General features: G+C 46.5%; 1 protein-coding gene across 2 annotated transcripts; it reads left to right on the top strand.

Moving 5' to 3' along the window:
- Positions 1 to 1,755: 1,755 nt before the first annotated feature.
- Positions 1,756 to 16,872, top strand: LOC122946244 (kynurenine--oxoglutarate transaminase 1-like). Of its 2 annotated transcripts, none has more exons than XM_044305722.1 (12): positions 1,756 to 1,963; positions 2,794 to 2,944; positions 3,191 to 3,340; positions 4,502 to 4,588; positions 5,032 to 5,160; positions 6,499 to 6,619; positions 11,644 to 11,720; positions 12,577 to 12,666; positions 14,050 to 14,236; positions 14,346 to 14,422; positions 15,129 to 15,215; positions 16,740 to 16,872. In XM_044305722.1, exons 1-12 carry the CDS (start codon positions 1,911 to 1,913, stop codon positions 16,809 to 16,811), a joined length of 1,281 nt encoding a protein of 426 aa, XP_044161657.1. In that variant the 5' UTR covers positions 1,756 to 1,910; the 3' UTR covers positions 16,812 to 16,872. The 2 variants fall into 2 exon arrangements, with proteins under 2 accessions (XP_044161657.1, XP_044161656.1); XM_044305721.1 differs by having other exon boundaries at positions 1,760 to 1,963; positions 5,029 to 5,160.
- Positions 16,873 to 18,414: the final 1,542 nt, after the last annotated feature.

The following is an 18,414-nucleotide window of genomic DNA, read 5'->3' as shown; positions in this document are numbered from 1 at the left end:
GAAAACCACCACAAAAAAGCGGCATTTGTCCTAAAATCGCTATACGTGACACCACTCTTAAAGGAGTGTTCCAGATTAATACTGGTGGCCTATTGTCACGGTCCCTCCCGCGAGAGAGGTGAGAAGATCGGATAGACTTGCTGCACGTGAGGCTGTCTGACAGGTCTCTCTGTTTTCCTCTATGTATGTTGTTGTTTGGCAGGATCTCACCTCTCCTCAGGTGCCGCTCGTTGTCAGTGATGAGGCTCTATTTAGATCCGCCTCACACTGCTGACCATGCGGTTGATAGTTTCTGCTTGGAGTTGCTACTGCTGGTTTGTCTTGGATCTCCTGCTTCTCCATACATCTCTAAGCTAAGTACTTGTTGCCTTCACTGTTTCTTATTATCTGGTGGGTGTTGTTTCTAGGCCTCAGGGAGACGCAGGTTCCTTCATTCTGGAAGGAACCAGTTGTCTCATCCCCTGCTACCTATCCTAGGGCTTGTCAGTTTTAGCAGGGCTTTAGGTATCTGGTGTATGAGTATTTCCACCATCAGGATCTGCTCATACTGGCAGGAGTTAGGGAAAGGCCTAGGGATTGCTAGGAGGTCACCATCCCACTTCCTTAGGTTTTGAGGCCTAGATTGTTGTCTATTCGTTGTGGTGTGTATTTGGTGTTTTCCCTTAACCTGTGACACCTATCTTCAGGATAGATCATCAGTATCTGATCAGTGGGGGTAACGACATTCAGCAACCCCAGCCAATCAACTCTTTGAAGGGGCACGGTGCTTGGCCATAAAGGCTGTGCCCTCTCCTTAGGCCAGTGACGTCATGTCCGTCGGGCACATGACCTAGGCGCATCTCAGTCCCATTCAAGAGAATGGTCCTGGGTTGCAATACCAAGCGCGGCCACTATACAATGTACAACGCCGTGCTTGTTAAGCCGTGAGGAGGATGGAGCGCAACAAATCACAGCGCAGCTTTCATTTCTAGCAGAGCTCTTGCAAAATGAAAGCTGCTCTGTGATTGGTTGCTGTGGGCAACAAGGCTGAGTCTACAGGGGGTGGCTGCCTGAATTAGTGCCACCTTTGGCCACCACAGGTGGGCTAGGTTGCTGCTGCTACATCATGACAACAGACCACCCCATGGAGCCCCAGACCGTTTTCATGATTGCCCCCCCCCCCCATGTGTTTTAAAGAGACACTCTCCCTATATTATGTTATTTTAGATTATTTAAATGAAAAAAAAAGAGCAGTGAATGTTTTTGTAATCATTTTATAGAAATTAATAATGTCCAGTTTTACTGTAGGCTGTAAAGCGAGATGATTTCTATTTTTTTTCTCCAGCCTGCAGTTACCTGTTTTGCCACCAGATGTCAGCACATGCAACAAACACATACTGCATGTAAAATGGATGTCAATTGTGTCCCTTTAAAACATAGGGCTGCTGGCCAACAATGGTAGAGGGCCCATCTAATTCAACACCGAATTATTACCAGGCGCCAAGAACCATGCCCGCACTGCAAACGGCTTAGTAGCTGATATAGACGTGCCAGGAATCGCATTCGACTTGTGCCCAGTAGTTGTTTTGTCCCATGTTACTAATTAACCCTGCTCCAGGACTCGTTGCCCTTTGGGACACATTACCTCGGGCACCATTTCATAAGCTCCACTGTCCACCACCCTATGGCCCCCCTTCAAGGAGGGCACAGAGTTGCACGGTCTAGTGCGTGCATCATAAAGCTCGTCTGCTCTGCCAGCCATGCCCTCACATTCTTTAGCTTTTGCAAAGCCCAAAGTCCAGAGTCTGCTTTTCCTGACTGGTTCCGTATGGAAAGGGTGGGGGGGCCGAATCTCTTCACAACCTCACAGGAGGGGGATTCGGAGCTGCCTCTCACCGCTTTGTGCTTTTACTACCCATGTACAGGACAGAATGGCGAAGAGGATCCATGCCCGGAGACTGGAGGGAGTGGACGAAAACATCTGGTGAGTCCAGCTGAAGGAGTGATAACTCATTTCTTAGATATATCTGTTCCTGGGAAAGCTGGGTGACGCCCCCTGCGTGAGTTACTGCAGCCATATTCATTCTTCCCCCAGGAAATTATATTACTATGGAACAAATGCTCCTATTTACAATGATTTTCCTTTTATTATAGGGGGCGCTCTTGATTCACGTCGATCAGATTTGATCTTCCTGATCAAGACAGACGTCCCATGGGATCCTAAGATCCTTACCACCGTCATAGATTCCTTGTATAGTACTGTATATTGTCAGGCACCCATTGCAGTAAGAAAACAAAAAGGGATAGGCCTCTTTCACACGGCCGTGTGCTGGCCGGGTTCGTGCTGCGGTCCGCAATGCACGGGCACCGCCCGTGGGGCAGCTGCATGCGGAACGCGGAACCATTCACTTGAATGGGGTCCGCGATCCATCTGTTCTGCAAAAAGATAGAACAAGTTTTATATTTTCGCGGAACGGAACACCACGGAAGCACCGTGATGCGGAATGCACATGGGTGGTGACCCGTGTATTGCGGATCCGCCGCGGAACAAATAAGAGGCCTTAGGCAAAGTAGGTGGCTGCCTAAGGTGTATGATGAGCGCTACTGGGGAAATGCCATCTGAGGTGATGGAAAGGGAGTAGATAAAAGAAGGGCACAAGGGCTTTGGGTGTTCCTTGGGCACCTAGAAGCACATCCCGCTATAGCTGCATGTTTGGGATAAGGGGCACGCCCTTTACAAATTAGCATTATTGTAATAGTAATATTATGGGTCAACATCCAAGCTCTGGTCCCAACATCTCATGTCTCTTGCAGGGTGGAGTTCGTCAGCCTCGCTGACGAGTATAAAACTGTGAATCTGGGGCAAGGCTTCCCCAATTTTTCTCCTCCGAGTTACTTGAGAGAAGCGTTTTCCAAAGCCGTTACCGATGAGCACACCTTACTGAACCAGTATACCAGAGCCTTTGTGAGTATTACAACCGCCATCCTCCATGTCAGTCACTGCCTAGAAGTCGTCAGTCGCCTCTTCAGGTGTCCTAATAAATGGACATTTCCATATTTATTTGGGAGTCTTCATTGCCGCCACTGGATCTCTACGCTTCGGTGGTATGGTCGTGTTACTCACTACAGAGCAGATGACAGCACACAACAAAAAAAGATGGCTCCTATTATATCCTCCACCCCCAGTCTCAATCATGTTGTTTCGTTACAGGGACACCCTCCTCTGGTAAAGGCCCTCGCCCAGTTGTTTGGACCACTTTTTGGACAAGAGCTAAATCCTTTAACTAACATCATGGTGTCAGTGGGCGCATACGGTGCTCTTTTTTCTACCTTCCAAGCTCTGGTGGACAAAGGAGATGAGGTAAGATGGCATAATATCACCCGGTATATTATATGGATTAGGTCTCACTGCAGCAAGTAGAGAAAGTTAATACAAGCCACTTACTAATGTATTGTGATTGTCCATATTGCTTCCTTTTCTGACTTGATTCATTTTTCCATCACATTATACACTTCTCGTTTCCTTGGTTATTCGGACCACCCTGCAATCCATCAGTGGTGGTCGTGCTTACACACTATAGAAAAAATGCCAGCCTATCTGGTGGCCGGGACCATAGGAGCGCTTATAGGCTGGTGCTTTTTCCTATACTGTGCAAGCATGACCACCTCTGCTGGATTGCAGGGTGGTCATAACCATAGAAACAAGAAGCTGGAAAAACGAATCCAGATCAGCGAAGGAGGCAATATGGACAATCACAATACATTAGTAAGTGACTTGTATTCACTTTCTCTACAAGATAAATGCCACTTGCTGAAGTGACGACAACCCCTTTAACCGAAGTGGCCGACTCTTCAGAATGTATGCTTCTTCCTGGAGTATGTGTATCTGGCCTTGATTGAAGAAGAATTCTAGGAGCACAGATGGGCGCGTCTATCTTTCCCCAGTTAGGCATATCATAAACAGTATAAACTGCACCATTTCTTAACTTTTTAGCACTTTTCTGGGTTTTTTAGAGTCTTTTTTTTTTTTTTCCTGCTGATGGCTGCTTTTCTCAGCTTGTTGAAGTATCAGCTTACAAATCCTATACAAGCGTTCAGATTGTCACCCATGCTCTGCCTTGGATGGGTGACTGCAGCATTGCCTGGATGAATCACGATGCAGGGACTGCACTTATGCTACATTACGATTAGCTAATGTAACACGAGGGCATAGATTAATAATCACCAAAATAACCCAACACATTAATATGTCAAAGCAGAAAGTACAAAAACAGCAAATGGCTCCTGATCATTGAAGGGGTTGCCCCAAGATATAAATGAATGGAGCCTCAGAGGAGCACCGGCATGGTGGTCTCGGGCAGGATGGGGTTTCACCACATATGCTCTACCGCGACCCTCGTTCTTGTGATTGGTGGGGGTCCCAGTCGTCGGACTTCAGCTTATTAGAGTACTATCCCCTATCCTATCTTGGGACAGCCCCTTTAAGGCGGTAACGTAACGAGTATGCACCTTCTTCTTTCAGGTCATTATCATTGAACCCTTCTTCGACAGCTATGAACCAATGACATTAATGGCCGGTGGACGATGTGTATTTGTTTCCCTGAGACCTGTAAGTGGTTCCATTTTTCCATAAAATACCATCCCTTGTGCACGTGGATGGTATCATATAAACAGATATTAATGGGGTTGTCCACTCCTTTACAAGTGATGGCCAATCCTCAGGATAGGTCATCATTATCTGATTCAGCGAGGGTCCTACACCGTGCCTAGCTGGGTGCCGGAACTGCACATCTCCATCTATTGTGCAGTGGACTGGACTGGTCCCATAGAAGTGAATGGAAGGAGCGCAGCAGAAACCAGCTCCATCCATTACACCACAGATGGAGCTTTATAGTTCTGCTGCTGACTTCCAGCATCAGAACTACTGCAGAACAGCTGATCGGCGGGGGTACAGTGTGTTCGGACCCTAATATAGGCCATTACAGGAATTGTATAACCCTACATTGCGTCCTGTCATTTATACCTTTCTTCTTACCTCCTCTCGTACAGCAGAAGCCTGCAGATGGTGGGAAACCACTGAACAGCGGTGACTGGCGTTTGGACCTTGCTGAGCTGGAAGCGAAGATCAATAAAAATACTAAAATGCTGGTGTTAAACACGCCAAATAATCCACTGGGCAAAGTAAGTGAGAAGATCTTAGGCTTCGTTCACATCTATGTTGGAGGTTCTATTAGAGGCCTCCATCAGAGATTTGGTCAAAAATGGGGGTCAAAATAGAGCAGCGTGTAGCACTATGTTGTGTGGTAAAATGATAGACATCATGATGGAGATCTGACGGATCACAGCGTAGTCAATGGGGTCCTTCAGGCACCATTGGTGTCCATCATATGATGGATCCATCTTTGGCCTGCCTACAAGGGAATAGAAGAACAGAATGCCCACACAGATGGGACCGAAGGCTTAGTTTTTTCATGTATCTTATGGTATCTCAGCATAGTATGATATATTATAAAATATTTGTATTCGGTGTGCCATGTAATATATAAAATGTCAATAGGTGATAATAACTTATGAAAAAGCACAACATAATTATGATCCACAGTATAGGTGATAAATATCGGATCACAGGGGGGTCCAACTGCTGGGAACCCAGTGATCCCAAGAACTTTCTGGATTGAGCACGTTTGTCCACCCCTCCATTCATTTCTATGGCACTGTTTATGTCAGCCACATAGGTGTGAATGGAGTGGTGGATCAGCATGTGCACTACCACTCTATTCAGAGAGGGGACTCTGTGACCCCCTAGTTTTCGAGATCGCCAAAAGATTTCCAACAATCTGTGATGCCCCTATCCTTTTGTAGCACACTGAGGGGCGGATTGGCCGTAGACCTCACAGGGAAATTTTCCGGGGGGCCGCCTGAGCCCTCTTTACGGCCGACCAGTGGAAATTTTTGGGGATGTATTTTGTGCTGTTGGCGGCAGTATTTGGTGATGGACTGTGGTATTTCGCTCTGTTGGGTGGTATAATGTGCCACAATATGGCATTGCTGGCCCTGCCTTCCATCAGTTTGGACCCAACTACAAAACAGGGCCACTTTTCGTATTTTTTTCCAGGGACACTTTAAGTTCCCAGTCCCCCCCTGAGTACACTGCTCTCATTATTGCAATAGATCATCCAGTTGACAATTGGACCCACGTCCTGTCTGGTTGGGCCTTTGAATGCCTAAATGAAAGGTGTTGTCCACTTAAGACAACGCCTTTTTATCAGAAGGGTCTCATGCCATTAGGGTGTCCCACTGCTGGGATCTATAATCACTGGGAGAACTGAGCAGCTAGTGTTCAATCTCCCCACAGCGCCACCACAGGAGAAATGGAGCATTACACATTCCTTATTGAAACCCATAGGTTCATATTGGAAAATGTATGGACGTACTGGGTCCTCCAGAGCAAGAGACACTCTTCATAGCCGATTCCTACTGGACTTCATGTCTAATATTTTCCTTGCTTGCTTTTTGTAGGTATTTAATAAAGAGGAATTGGAAGAAATTGCTAATATTTGCGTGAAATATGACCTACTGTGCGTCTCCGATGAAGTGTATGAATGGCTGGTGTATGACGGGAATCGACATGTACGGATTGGTGAGTATGAAAGTGGAAGTACAAGCATCAAAGGGGATGCAGCGGATGTAGGGTCCTAAAAGTGTGGAAGTCCGTTATGGAAATGATGGGACAATTTATGGTTGTATTGTGTTTCTGGCTCTACATTTAGAAATATTTAACCTTCTTATAGCTCCAAGTGCCATAAAGGGGTCCTCCAGAGTTACACCCGACTGCAGCCCCTACAAAGAGCAGGAGGTGCACATCGCGTGATACTTTTTTTAAATCAGATCTTTTTTATTGAAAAATGTACAAAGTAAATGCACACTATAGCGTGCCACAACCAATATGACATACAGACACATTATTCAGCAAATCTGGTAACACCCAGGATACCAATCCATGAGTAAAAATCTAATTTCCGCCCAACTCCCCAACCCCCCCCATCCCACCCATCCCGCCCCCTCTTAATCTACACAATACATAGGCGCACTAACATATATTCCTATGCAGACGTCGAGACGACAGCCACGGTTCCCATAATTTTTCAAATTTTGCTGGGCATCCACGCTTCTGGTATACCATCCGTTCATAGCTTAACATTGTGTCAACAGCATTTAGGAATTCACCTAGGGTTGGCGGCGCTGTCTGTATCCAGTGCAGAGCGATCAACTTTCTAGCAACATATAACACTCTACCTATAGCTATTTTATGCACCTGACTAGTGGCCAGTTCAGATACGTATCCCAACACACACACTTTCGGATCAGGCGGCACCGGCACCTTATAAACGTCCTGTATCGTCTGAGATACCATCTCCCAGTATCTCCCTAATCTCTCGCACGTCCACAACATATGCAACAAATCAGCAGAAGCCATAGAGCACCTTGGACATTCATCCGTGGGTCTAAACCCTATGCGAAACAAAAAAACCGGTGTCTTGTAGACCCTATGGACAATGAACAGTTGCGAGAGTTTACGCCCCTCACTCAAGGAAGAGAGAGGTATCGCCTCCAGTATGTCAGACCATTGGTCATCAGTTAACTCGCCAACATCCTTCTCCCATTTACCTTTAGCCGCAAGCGGATGTGACAGTAGGAACTTATCAAGCAGCAGCTTGTATATACATGAGATCATACCTCTCCTTGCCCCCCTGGACAGAATCTGGTGCAATGCAGCATCTCTCCCCGCCATCACAGTCGTACCTTTAAATGTGGAATTGTGCGCATGACGCACCTGAAGATATTTATAAAAATGTGTTCTAGGTAGGTCATACAATTCCTGAAATCTGGTAAAGGACATGAACTTCTTTTCTTCCAGAAGGTGGCCCAACCTCAGAATACCCTTCCTTTTCCACTCCCCAAAATCAGACAGAGAGAGGAATTCCGGCAGCACGGGATTATCCCACAATGGAGTGTATTCCGTGCTGCCGACAACCCCCCTTAGGATCTTAACCCAGTTCCACACAGAATGCATCAAGTAACCCAAATCTCCCAACAGACCATTCTTCCCACCTCCTCTAGTCTCAAGAATCATCATTAGGTCCTTAGATGACAAACAATGCTGAAACAACTGACACGACACCTCACTCGACTCCAGTTCTATCCACCCTTTAAAATGCTGGCATTGTGCAGCCAGGAAGTATACCCAGGGGTTTGGCACTGCAAGGCCCCCTTCCATCTTAGGATACTGCAGCGTTTCAAGCTTAATCCTCGGTTGCCCCTTCCGCCATATGAGCTCCCTGAAAATAGCATTAATTGGAACAAATTTGGACTTTGGCAGCCAGACCGGGGAGTTATGTAGAATATAAAGCAGCTGAGGCATCAACACCATTTTAATGAGATTGGCTCTTCCCGCCACCGACAGATACAATTTACACCATGCCTTAGCCTTGTTCCGAAATTTACCAACCAGCGGGTCAAAGTTAAGGCGCACAAAGTCCCGGATTCTAGGCGATATATGGATACCCAAATACTTAAAGGACGCTACACATGGAATATTTCTGTCCCTCACTATCTGCGACTGCCCCTGCCCGTCCAGCAGCATAATTGCCGATTTACTCCAGTTAATAGTCAGACCCGACAGGGCACCGAAGCAGTCAATAATTTTCATAGCCGCTTCCAAAGATGGACCAGTGTCCCCTAAAAAAAGCAAAGTGTCGTCTGCGTACATCGCCACTTTATTATTAACTGTTCCATACTGGAACCCCCGAATGTCCAGTGACTGACGAATCGCTGCAGCTAACGGCTCAATCGCCACTGCAAATAGCAGAGGCGACAGCGGGCACCCCTGTCTGGTACCCCTGCCCAAGCAGAACTTGGGAGATACCCCTCCGTTCGCCCTGACACATGCCTTGGGATTAAAGTATAGCACCCGGACCCAGGATATATACTCATCCCCAAACCCCATAAACGCCATAACTCTCCACAGAAAGCGCCACTCAATGCTGTCAAAGGCCTTGGCCGCGTCTAAAGAAAGGATAGCTCTATCTCCAACATTCTCAGCTGGCAATTGAATACTGGCAAACACTCTTCTGATATTAAGTGACGTCGATTTCTGAGGCATAAAGCCGGTCTGGTCAGAGTGTATGATAGACAAAATCACTTTAGACAGACGCATGGCCAATACCTTTGCAAGCAACTTAACGTCAGTGGAGAGTAACGATATCGGTCTATATGAGTCTGGGAGAGAATGATCCTTGTCTGGCTTAGGAATGACTACAATTAATGCCTCCTGCATAGACGGAGGAAGCACCCCTCCTTCCTTGGAATAATTGAATACCTTCAGAAGTTCCGGGAGTAACACATCCGCGAAGGTCTTATACACTTCCGCCGGAAGCCCATCTAAACCCGGAGCCTTGTCATTAGCCATAGCTGCCAACGCCGCCCTCAACTCTTCTAGCTCAATCGGCTCCTCTAACCGCATACTGTCCTCCCTGGAAAGCTTAGGAAGATTCAATGTGGTTAAAAATGCGTCAATATCCTCTTCCGAACATGTCACCTTAGGAGCATACAGAGAAGAGTAAAAATTATTCAATATGTTCAAAATGTTGTCAGTATCACGCCTGAGGACGCCATCAGCATCCAGCAGGCCAGGTATGCATTGAGACCCCTGTTGCGCTTTTGCGATAACCGAGAGCATATGGCCCACACACTCCCCTTCAGTAAAAAACTGCTGCCTATAAAACAGTCTTTTCCTCTCTGCTATTTCCAAGAGGTGACACCTCAGTTCCTCCTGTCTGATTTTCAAGGCACTGCTAGTTAGGGTAGATGGATTCAGCACAAATGCTTCCTCCGCTAGCTTCATGTTATCGTGTTTCTGCAGATCAAGCTCTCTAGATTTAGATTTAATCCTATTGACTGTTTTAATAAGGGAGCCCCTGAGGAAGGCCTTCATCGCCTCCCAAACAATTATCGGAGATGCAGTCCCCACATTTATACAAAAATACTCCCTAAGGGACTGAAGCAACTCGGACGGGTCACCTATCAATTTCAACCAAAAGGCATTCAATCGCCAGTATCTAACCCCCGGCCTGGCCGCCACAGAAATATCAAGAGCGATACTAAATAAGGAGTGATCTGATAAGGTTCTAGCCAGATACTCCGAACTCTGCACCAGCGGAAACATATGGGCATTCACCAAACCCAGATCAATGCGTGACAGGGAACCATAAGACGAGGAGCAGCACGAGTACTTCCTGTCCAGGGGGTGGGTCTCTCTCCATACATCCATCAGACCCACTTCCCGGAGTAATCTTGCAAATGGGGTCTCCCCCGTACTACTACCACTAGGTGTGATCTGGCATCTATCAAGCGAACTGTCAAGTACATTATTAAAATCGCCAACTATTAACATTGGAAGTTCTGAAAATTCTGCCATAAACTCCATGAGCTTCCTCAAAGGCACCGAGGAAAATGGCGGGGGTATATAAATTGTCGCCAGCGCCATCCTCATCCCTTGGACCACACAATGCACTCCTATAAACCTGCCCTCCTCATCCACACATACCCTGAGGCACTCAAACATGACATTCTTATGAACTAGGATACTAACACCCCTGGAATGCGAGGAGAAGACGGAATGCACCGAATACCCCAACCACGGCTTTTGCAGAACATGTATAGATTGTTTAGTCATATGCGTTTCTTGCAAGCATACTATTGCTGGCTGATATCTAGATAGGTAACGGAACAGACCATGTCTTTTTGTAGCATCCGCCATTCCCCTCACATTCCAGCTAACATCGCGTGATACTGGTGCCAAATCAATGTACAATACTGAAAACCTCTCTTGCATAGGAGCTTTGCTGCAGAAGCTTCTGACGTTGTACAGCTGCCTAAGCAACAGTACCACCCAGTCTACTGGCTGAGTATCGCGCTGTCATGGCGGGAGACATAGCCAGAAGTAACTCTGGGGGTACATTTTAATGGTTAAACTAGTGGGTGGGTAGTGTAGGTGCGTCTACTTTGCAGATCTTGAGTCATGGTCTTAAAGGCTATGTACACCTTTTGGGGGTCAATTTTTTTAAATTATTGCATTGTACTTATTTTTAGCTAATTTGGTCTTTATTAAAACTATGGCGTCCTTTTTTCTGTACAGAGCTGAGATGCTCTAGTAGCACCCTTTGGATTTTCTGTCTTTTCCGTCAGACCAGGAGCAGACAGGCTCCTTATCTCTGCTCTCTGACATTATAAACACTCCATTATAGCTCAGCTCTTATCTTACTGATAAAGTGTTTATGACCCCTTAGTAAATTAGAGATAAGGTGTATTAGATGACTGAACAAAGTGAAAGTACCAGTCACATAAACCGTTAACCCTTTGTGACAGAACAGCTCAATATTTTTAATAAAGGCCAATTGAAAAAATGATTTTTAACCCACAAATGAGTAAAATACCATTATAAAAAAATAAAAATAAATTGCCTCCGAAGATGTACATAGCCTTTAAGGGGCTGCACACTGCTTTTGCTTACCAACTGAACTGGCCAAGAATGTGATAGAGATGGATGCCTCGTCTGTCTGTAGGGTCTACAGGCTTTAACCATGCCTCTGTTAATATCTCCAGCTAGCCTTCCAGGAATGTGGGAGCGGACCATAACCATTGGAAGTGCCGGGAAGACATTTAGCGCCACTGGATGGAAGGTGAATTTATTGACTTGATGTCACACTTTTACAGCTGCTGCGATATATGTGGCCATTAAAGGGACACTAAACTTCTAATTTAGGTTCACGGTGCATTACAGTGCAGTCTATTGTGTCTAGTGCTCTTCAGTGAAATGAAGGTGTTCATACACATTAGATATATGTTGGCGGAAACTGTGCATGCGGGGCGTCTACACTCTCCCCCGAAAGCTGATGTTGGTGGAAAGGAGGATCTTTCCAACGTAACTGATGCTTTGTGTTTTTTTTGGGATGTATGCTGACGCCAGGGGGAGTCTGGCAACAACTTCCTTGCCTCTCCCTATTGAGAACACCTACAAGCTCTGGAGATAATCTTCCAAAGGGTGTAGGTGTTCGGAAGTAGCTGCCTAACGGTGGATTTACACGGTTCGATATTCGGGCAAATTATTGGGAACGACATATAAATATGACACCGATCACCCGATGAACGAGCAAAACGCTCGTTAAGCAGGTGATCCTTTCGTTCATGCAGGCACATCAATCATTGTTTCTGAGCAGCAGATCATGCGGTCCAAACAGCGATCTGCTGTCTAGAAACAATGCAGCTGTATGAGGGCGAGGGATCCCATAGGCGATCCCTCATTCTCATTACTGTGCCTGTAAATGTGGAGGTCTCCTTCACTGAACGAGCAGCCGACTGTTGGGAAACAACACTTTCTTCCCGACAATCAGCTGCCCCTCGGCCCGTGTAAACCCGCCTTAAGGTGTAAGGCCGTCTTTACTGTCCAGAGTAATCCCTGCTCCCCATAATCATTCCTTCAGAATTTCCTTTAAAGTCCTATTACATTCCTACTTCAGAGCATATTCTCTGTTACAGGTTGGTTGGGCCTTTGGGCCGGATTCTCTTCTTAAACACCTGAGGACTGTGCATCAGAATTCTGTCTATCACTGTGCAACCGGCGCCCAGGTAAGAGGGAGAGCGGCTCTTCACAGGGGTTGTCCACTTTGGCTAGTCGAGGAAGGACAGGACCGACCTTCATACTTTCATACACACTAAAGCCTCATTCACACGTCAGTGATTTCCATCAGTCATTGTGAGGCAAAACCAGGACTGGAGCCTCCACAGACAGGAAGAGATCTGCGCCTGTTCTGTATTTAGAGACGCACCTGGTTTTGGCTCAAAATCACTGATGGAAATCACTGACCGAACACTGACGTGTGAATGAGCCATAGGCCACACGACCAAAACCATTCTGCGATTCACAGATCTGCAAAAACGGATACCAGCCGTGTGCGTTCCGCATGTCCCACCCTATGTTAAAAATGTCTATTTTTAGCTGCAAAACGGACAAGAACAGGAATTTATATTTTTTTTTTTATTTTTTTTTTTTGCGGGACAGTGGAACGGTCATACTGATGCGGACAGCACACAAATGTGCTGTCCCCATTTTTTGCAGCCCCATTGAAATGATGGGGTCCACATCCGATCTGCAAAAGATACTGATTGGATGCAGACCAAAAATACGGTCGTGTGCATGCGTCCTAAAGACGTTTATGGAAAGAAGTTTTTAAGTGAACAAGCCCTTTAAAGGGAACCTGTCATCATCTTTATGCTGCCCATACTAACGGCAGTGCCCATACTAACGGCAGTATAAACTAGACACAGGTGAGTTGATTTCAGCGGTCTGTCATTTATAAGTTAAAAGTTAGTGGTTGCCGAGAACCAACATCACAATCGTTGCAGACGGGGCCTGGAGAAGAGTCCCGGCCACCTGAGAAGAGTCCTGGTCATTCCTGCCCACCTGCTGATTACTGACCGGCTTCTACCTAATTTTCTCCCTTTCTCTGTAGGAGAGAACTGCGAGTCATCAGCAGATGGGCGAGAGAGCAGGAGATTATAATAACCAGGACTCTTCTCAGGTAGACTGGACTCTTTTCAAGGCCCATCCTGCAATGATTATGATTCTGGTTCTCAGCAACCACTTACTTTTAGCTGATGAGTGACACACCGCTGAAATCGGCATTTCTGTCACTAATTTATGCTGCCCACAGTGAGATCAGCATAAAGTTGATGACAGGTTCCCTTTAAGAAAAGTCAGGCAACGGCAGCACAGCTCTTGACTATGTCTGTGCAGAGGATATCTTCCTTTTCCTTATCGATAAAGGCTCCTATAACAGCTGGGGACACCCTTGGTTTTCATGGTATTAAGGGATAAAAAGCATATTTGCAATGGTTTTATATTTTTGCCCCATTTATCTTCTTACTGCTCAAAAGGGATGTCCGCCTTATGAGAGTGAAAGCTGAACAGTCCACGTCGAAACGATGCAGTAACCTGAATTCATCCCATAGGAAGCAGTGGCCCAAGGATTTCAGAAGGAACTGGAGAGGCTAGGAAAGCCTGAGTGTTACTTTGTACAGTTGCGGGATGACCTGCAGAAGAAGCGGGACCGGCTTTACCGCTGCCTTACAGAGGTGGGGATGAAACCCGTGATGTCCCAAGGCTCTTACTTTATGATCGCTGACATCTCTGTCTTCAGTAAGTTTGCCTGCATCAGTCTAATAGGTTTCTTGTCAAGGTATCCGTCCATTCCTGGGGTTTGGGGACCACAGGAAATATTTTGGTTTTCATTCTCTTTTTTTTGCAGAATCTGAGGTTCCCCCTCCCACAGATCCAAACGTACCTTACGATCACTACTTTACAAAATGGATGATGAAACATAAAGTAAGTCATATGCAGACTTGGATGGGGACTCTGTTTTAAAGAGTAAATCCTCAAAAAGTACCTAAAAAAAAAATATACCCCATGAAAACACAAGTTATAAGGTTTGGGGGTGGTGTGACACATTTGGGGCCCGTGCTTTTTTTTTACAAAAAATAAATAGATGGCCCTTCCTGTTGCGAAGCAGTGGGTGACCCTGGCTTCATTCAGCAAAGGCTATAAGGATAGAAATAATGAGGCATGAATATAGTAAAGAAGGCGACAAAAAATGTATTTACATCCCGAAAGCAAAAATATATTTTCATATTGAAGGCAGCCGGTGATCAGATGATCGCTGTGGGTCTGACCTCAGAAACCCGGAACTTCTGCTGGCCATGTAGTTTCACTACAGCGGCCACTGCAGGTGAAATTTAGTATTACATGCTGGTTGGCCATTCAGAGCAGTAGCTCCGGGTAGTAGAGTGGGGTCCTGAGCAGATCTGTTTGGATGAGACATCGCCTTTGCTTTTCTGACTTTTGCACAGAGAAGACTGCTCAGAAGTGTGTCATAGTGTTTTCTTTTACGCTCCTACAGTAGATCCTAAAATTAGGTGTTTTTATGTGGGATACAGACAAAATGCCCTAGCTGCTAATTAGCCTTATTACAGTCTGGAATTCTTGATGTTGGACCTGTTACAAGTGGCGTGTTTCTTGCTTTTCCTCATTGCAGCAATTGGCCGCTATCCCGATGTCTGCCTTTTACAGCGGCCCACATAAGAAGCAGTTTGAGAACTACCTGAGGTTTTGCTTCGTAAAGGTAAGGTTTTTGCAATTTAAAGTGTTCTTCATCAATAAGATTAGGTTATTGGGTCTGGATTCTGGAATGCACACACTCCCCAAGGTGGCCAAACTCTTTAAAGGGGTTGTCCGGGTTCATACCCTTATTTTCACCCAGACAGAACCCCTGAGGCTAGCATTGGAGCATCTCATGCTCCGATGCGCTCCCTTGCCCTGCGCTAAATCGCGCAGGGCAAGGGCTCTTTTGTTTATCATAACACACTGCCGGGCGGAAACCTCCGCCCAGCAGTGTGTTCAGTGACGTCACCGGCTCTGATGGGCAGGCTTTAGCGCTGCCCTAGCAGTTTTACTGGCTAGAGCAGCGCTAAATTCCGCCCATCAGTGCCAGTGACGTCACAGGGCTTCCTGGCAGCCCCATGGAGAGCCCCGGTACGTCACCAGATCTAAAAAAAAATGCCTTTGCCCTGCGCGATTTAGCGCATAGCAAAGGAGAGCATCGGAGCATGAACTGCCCCGATGCTCAAGTCAGGGGGGCTGCCAGGGGAAAAAAATGGAGGTATGTCCAACCCCTTTTAAAGGCGGTTGCTGAGATTTTGATATTGATGGCTAACCTCCGGCACTCCAGCTGTGGTGGAACTACGACTCCCAGGATGCTCCATTCATTTCTTTGGAGTTCTGAGAACAGCCAAGCAAGTGTGCATCTTGGGAGTTGTAGTTTTACCACAGCTTAGAGTGCCGGAGGTTATCCATCACAGGCCTAGCTGATCATTGGAGGGTCTGACTTCCGGCACCCTCGCCGATCAGCCGTTTCAGGAGGCCACAGTGCTCCAGTGAACACTTCGGCTTCTTCCTAGGCCAGTGACGTCATGTACATCGGTCACATGGCCTAGGCGCAGCTCAGTCCCATTCAAGCGAGTGGGTCTGCCCTGCAATACCAAGCACAGCCACTATGCAATGGAGGGCGCTGTGCTTCTTTAAACAGTCTATCAGCGGGAGTGTCGAGAGTTGGACCCAAACTGATCAGCTATTGATGACCTATCCTGAGGATAGGCCGTCAATATCAAAATCTCAGACAACCCCTTTAATATAGCATATATTTACTCTAGAGAAGGCGTGCCCAGCCATTCCCAAGGGCTAAAAAAAAAAATGCAGATTCCACTTCCAGGAGAATGGGGAGTGCCCACCTCCAAATCTGATCTACTCCTTCTTGGAGTGTCAGGAGACCACCATTTCTGTCTATCTATGGGGCTACCAGAGAGGACCTCACAGTGACCATTAGTACTTACCTGTCTACTCCCCAACAACGCCACTCGCCTCTGACATATAAAATGCATGGAAGCAGCCACTAGACAGACCAGATGGTTAGGGCCACACAGAATGGCATGTGGCCCCCAAGGTGCATGTTGTGCTTTCATGCTCTACAGCTGTCCTAAAGAATACTACCTAAAGTAGCACAAGCTCCTAGATACTTTGCTTGCAGAGTGCGTACACTAGGGGGCAGTGTACACAGAGTACTGATGGGCGCTGTGCGTTTTCTCCTCAGGAGGATGCTACACTGGAAGCTGCAGAAAAGATTCTACAGAAGTGGAGCCGCGAGTCTTCTGGACGCCACTGACGAGTCCTGTATGAAATGATAGTGACGCTGATGTGCACATAAATTACACTACTAGAATGTTTTTTAGCTGCAGTTTGGTTGTGATTTCTACAAAAACGTAATTTAATTTCACTTCAACTTCTTTAAAAAACATCAATTCGAAGAATCGTTTTTTAGATGAGCAGCGTACAGGTGCGGATGGGCCCAGGATCTCGTCAGGGACTGAAGGACTCCACAATCCAGCCAGGTTTAAGCCTCTTCTGGCCGTACAGGATAAGGGGCCGTTCACATGACCGTATCCGTTTTGAGGTCCGCAAAACACGGATAGCGACCGTGTGCTTCCCGCACTTTCTGTCCTGTGCTAGAAATGCCTAATCATTGTGGGACAAAAATGGGACATAATCTTTTTTTGCGGAACTGACGTACGGATGCGGACCAAAAATACGGTCATGTGAATGGACCCTTTAGAAAACGTGGCAGTTTTTTCTCCCAGAGAAAGCGCCACGGTCGCAGGTTGTGTTGGGTATTGCAGCTCAGCCGCAATAAAGTGAATGGAGTGGAGCTGCTATACCATACACAACCTGTTCACAGGAGGGGGCGCTGTTTTTGGAAGAAAGCAGCCATGATTTTCTTAATCCTGTATCCAGAGATATTAAAAAAAAATCCAAAATGCGTAAACTGTTGTGTTCAGACAGAACCAAACATAAATACCCCCTATAGGACTTCAAGATGGCGGTGGTCACGCAGTTTGAGCAGGCACTAAACCAAGGATCAGCAACCTTGGCTGTTCTTAGAACACCCATAGAAGTGACTGTAGCATACTGGGAGTTGTAGTTTCACAAAAGCTGGAGTGCTTGAGGTTGCTAAACAATAGCTGAACACATTCAGCATATGCACAGATGTTGAAGCTTATACTGCCTGCATCTCCGCATCTGTCCCCTGCTGTCTTGAGTCCAGTCCACAGGGACACTGCCGTCATCCACAGCCGATCCTTGCGCAGCAGGGAGCCTTTGAATGCAGCTCTGGGATAGGAAGCGGAGGTGTTTATGATTGGCGATGTCAGAACACAACAGCTTAGGGCATTTGGAAATTTGACTACAAAGTGGACATCCCCTTTAAGCTCTCAGGCCCCATTGCACGCGTCTCTGGGCTTACCACTAATGATCTGCTACAGGGGGTCAGCTGCAATTGCGAACTTTAAGGCCCCTTTCACACGGGCGAGAATTCCGCGCCAGTGCAATGTGTGGGGTGAACGCATTGCACCCGCACTGAATCCGGACCCATTCACTTCAATGGGGCTGTGTACATGAGCGGTGATTTTCACGCATCATTTGTGCGTTGCATGAAAATCGCAGCATGCTCTATATTGTGTGTTTTTCACATAACGCAGAAGTGAATGGGGCTGCGTGAAAATCTCAAGCATCCGCAAGCAAGTGCGGATGCGGTGTGATTTTCACGCGTAGTTGCTAGGTGACGATCAGGATGGGGAACGGATCTTTATTATTTTCCCTTATAACATGGGTATAAGGGAAAATAATAGCATTCTTAATACAGAATGCTAAGTAAATTAGGGATGGAGGGGTTAAAAAAACTAAATTAAACTCACCTCATCCACTTGTTCGCG

Source organism: Bufo gargarizans, chromosome 9 (genome assembly GCF_014858855.1).
Source record: "Bufo gargarizans isolate SCDJY-AF-19 chromosome 9, ASM1485885v1, whole genome shotgun sequence".
NCBI classification, from domain to species: Eukaryota; Metazoa; Chordata; class Amphibia; order Anura; family Bufonidae; genus Bufo; species Bufo gargarizans.
Note: the sequence above shows the minus strand (reverse complement) of the source record. Positions and strands in the feature narration are given on the sequence as shown.

Excerpts from the sequence above, each read along its gene's own strand:
- LOC122946244 (XM_044305721.1), top strand. The coding sequence starts at position 1,911 with ATGGCGAAGAGGATCCATGCCCGGAGACTGGAGGGAGTGGACGAAAAC. Across the intron at positions 3,341-4,501 it reads TGGTGGACAAAGGAGATGAG|GTCATTATCATTGAACCCTT; the intron begins GTAAGATGGCAT and ends TTCTTCTTTCAG. Across the intron at positions 6,620-11,643 it reads GAATCGACATGTACGGATTG|CTAGCCTTCCAGGAATGTGG; the intron begins GTGAGTATGAAA and ends TAATATCTCCAG.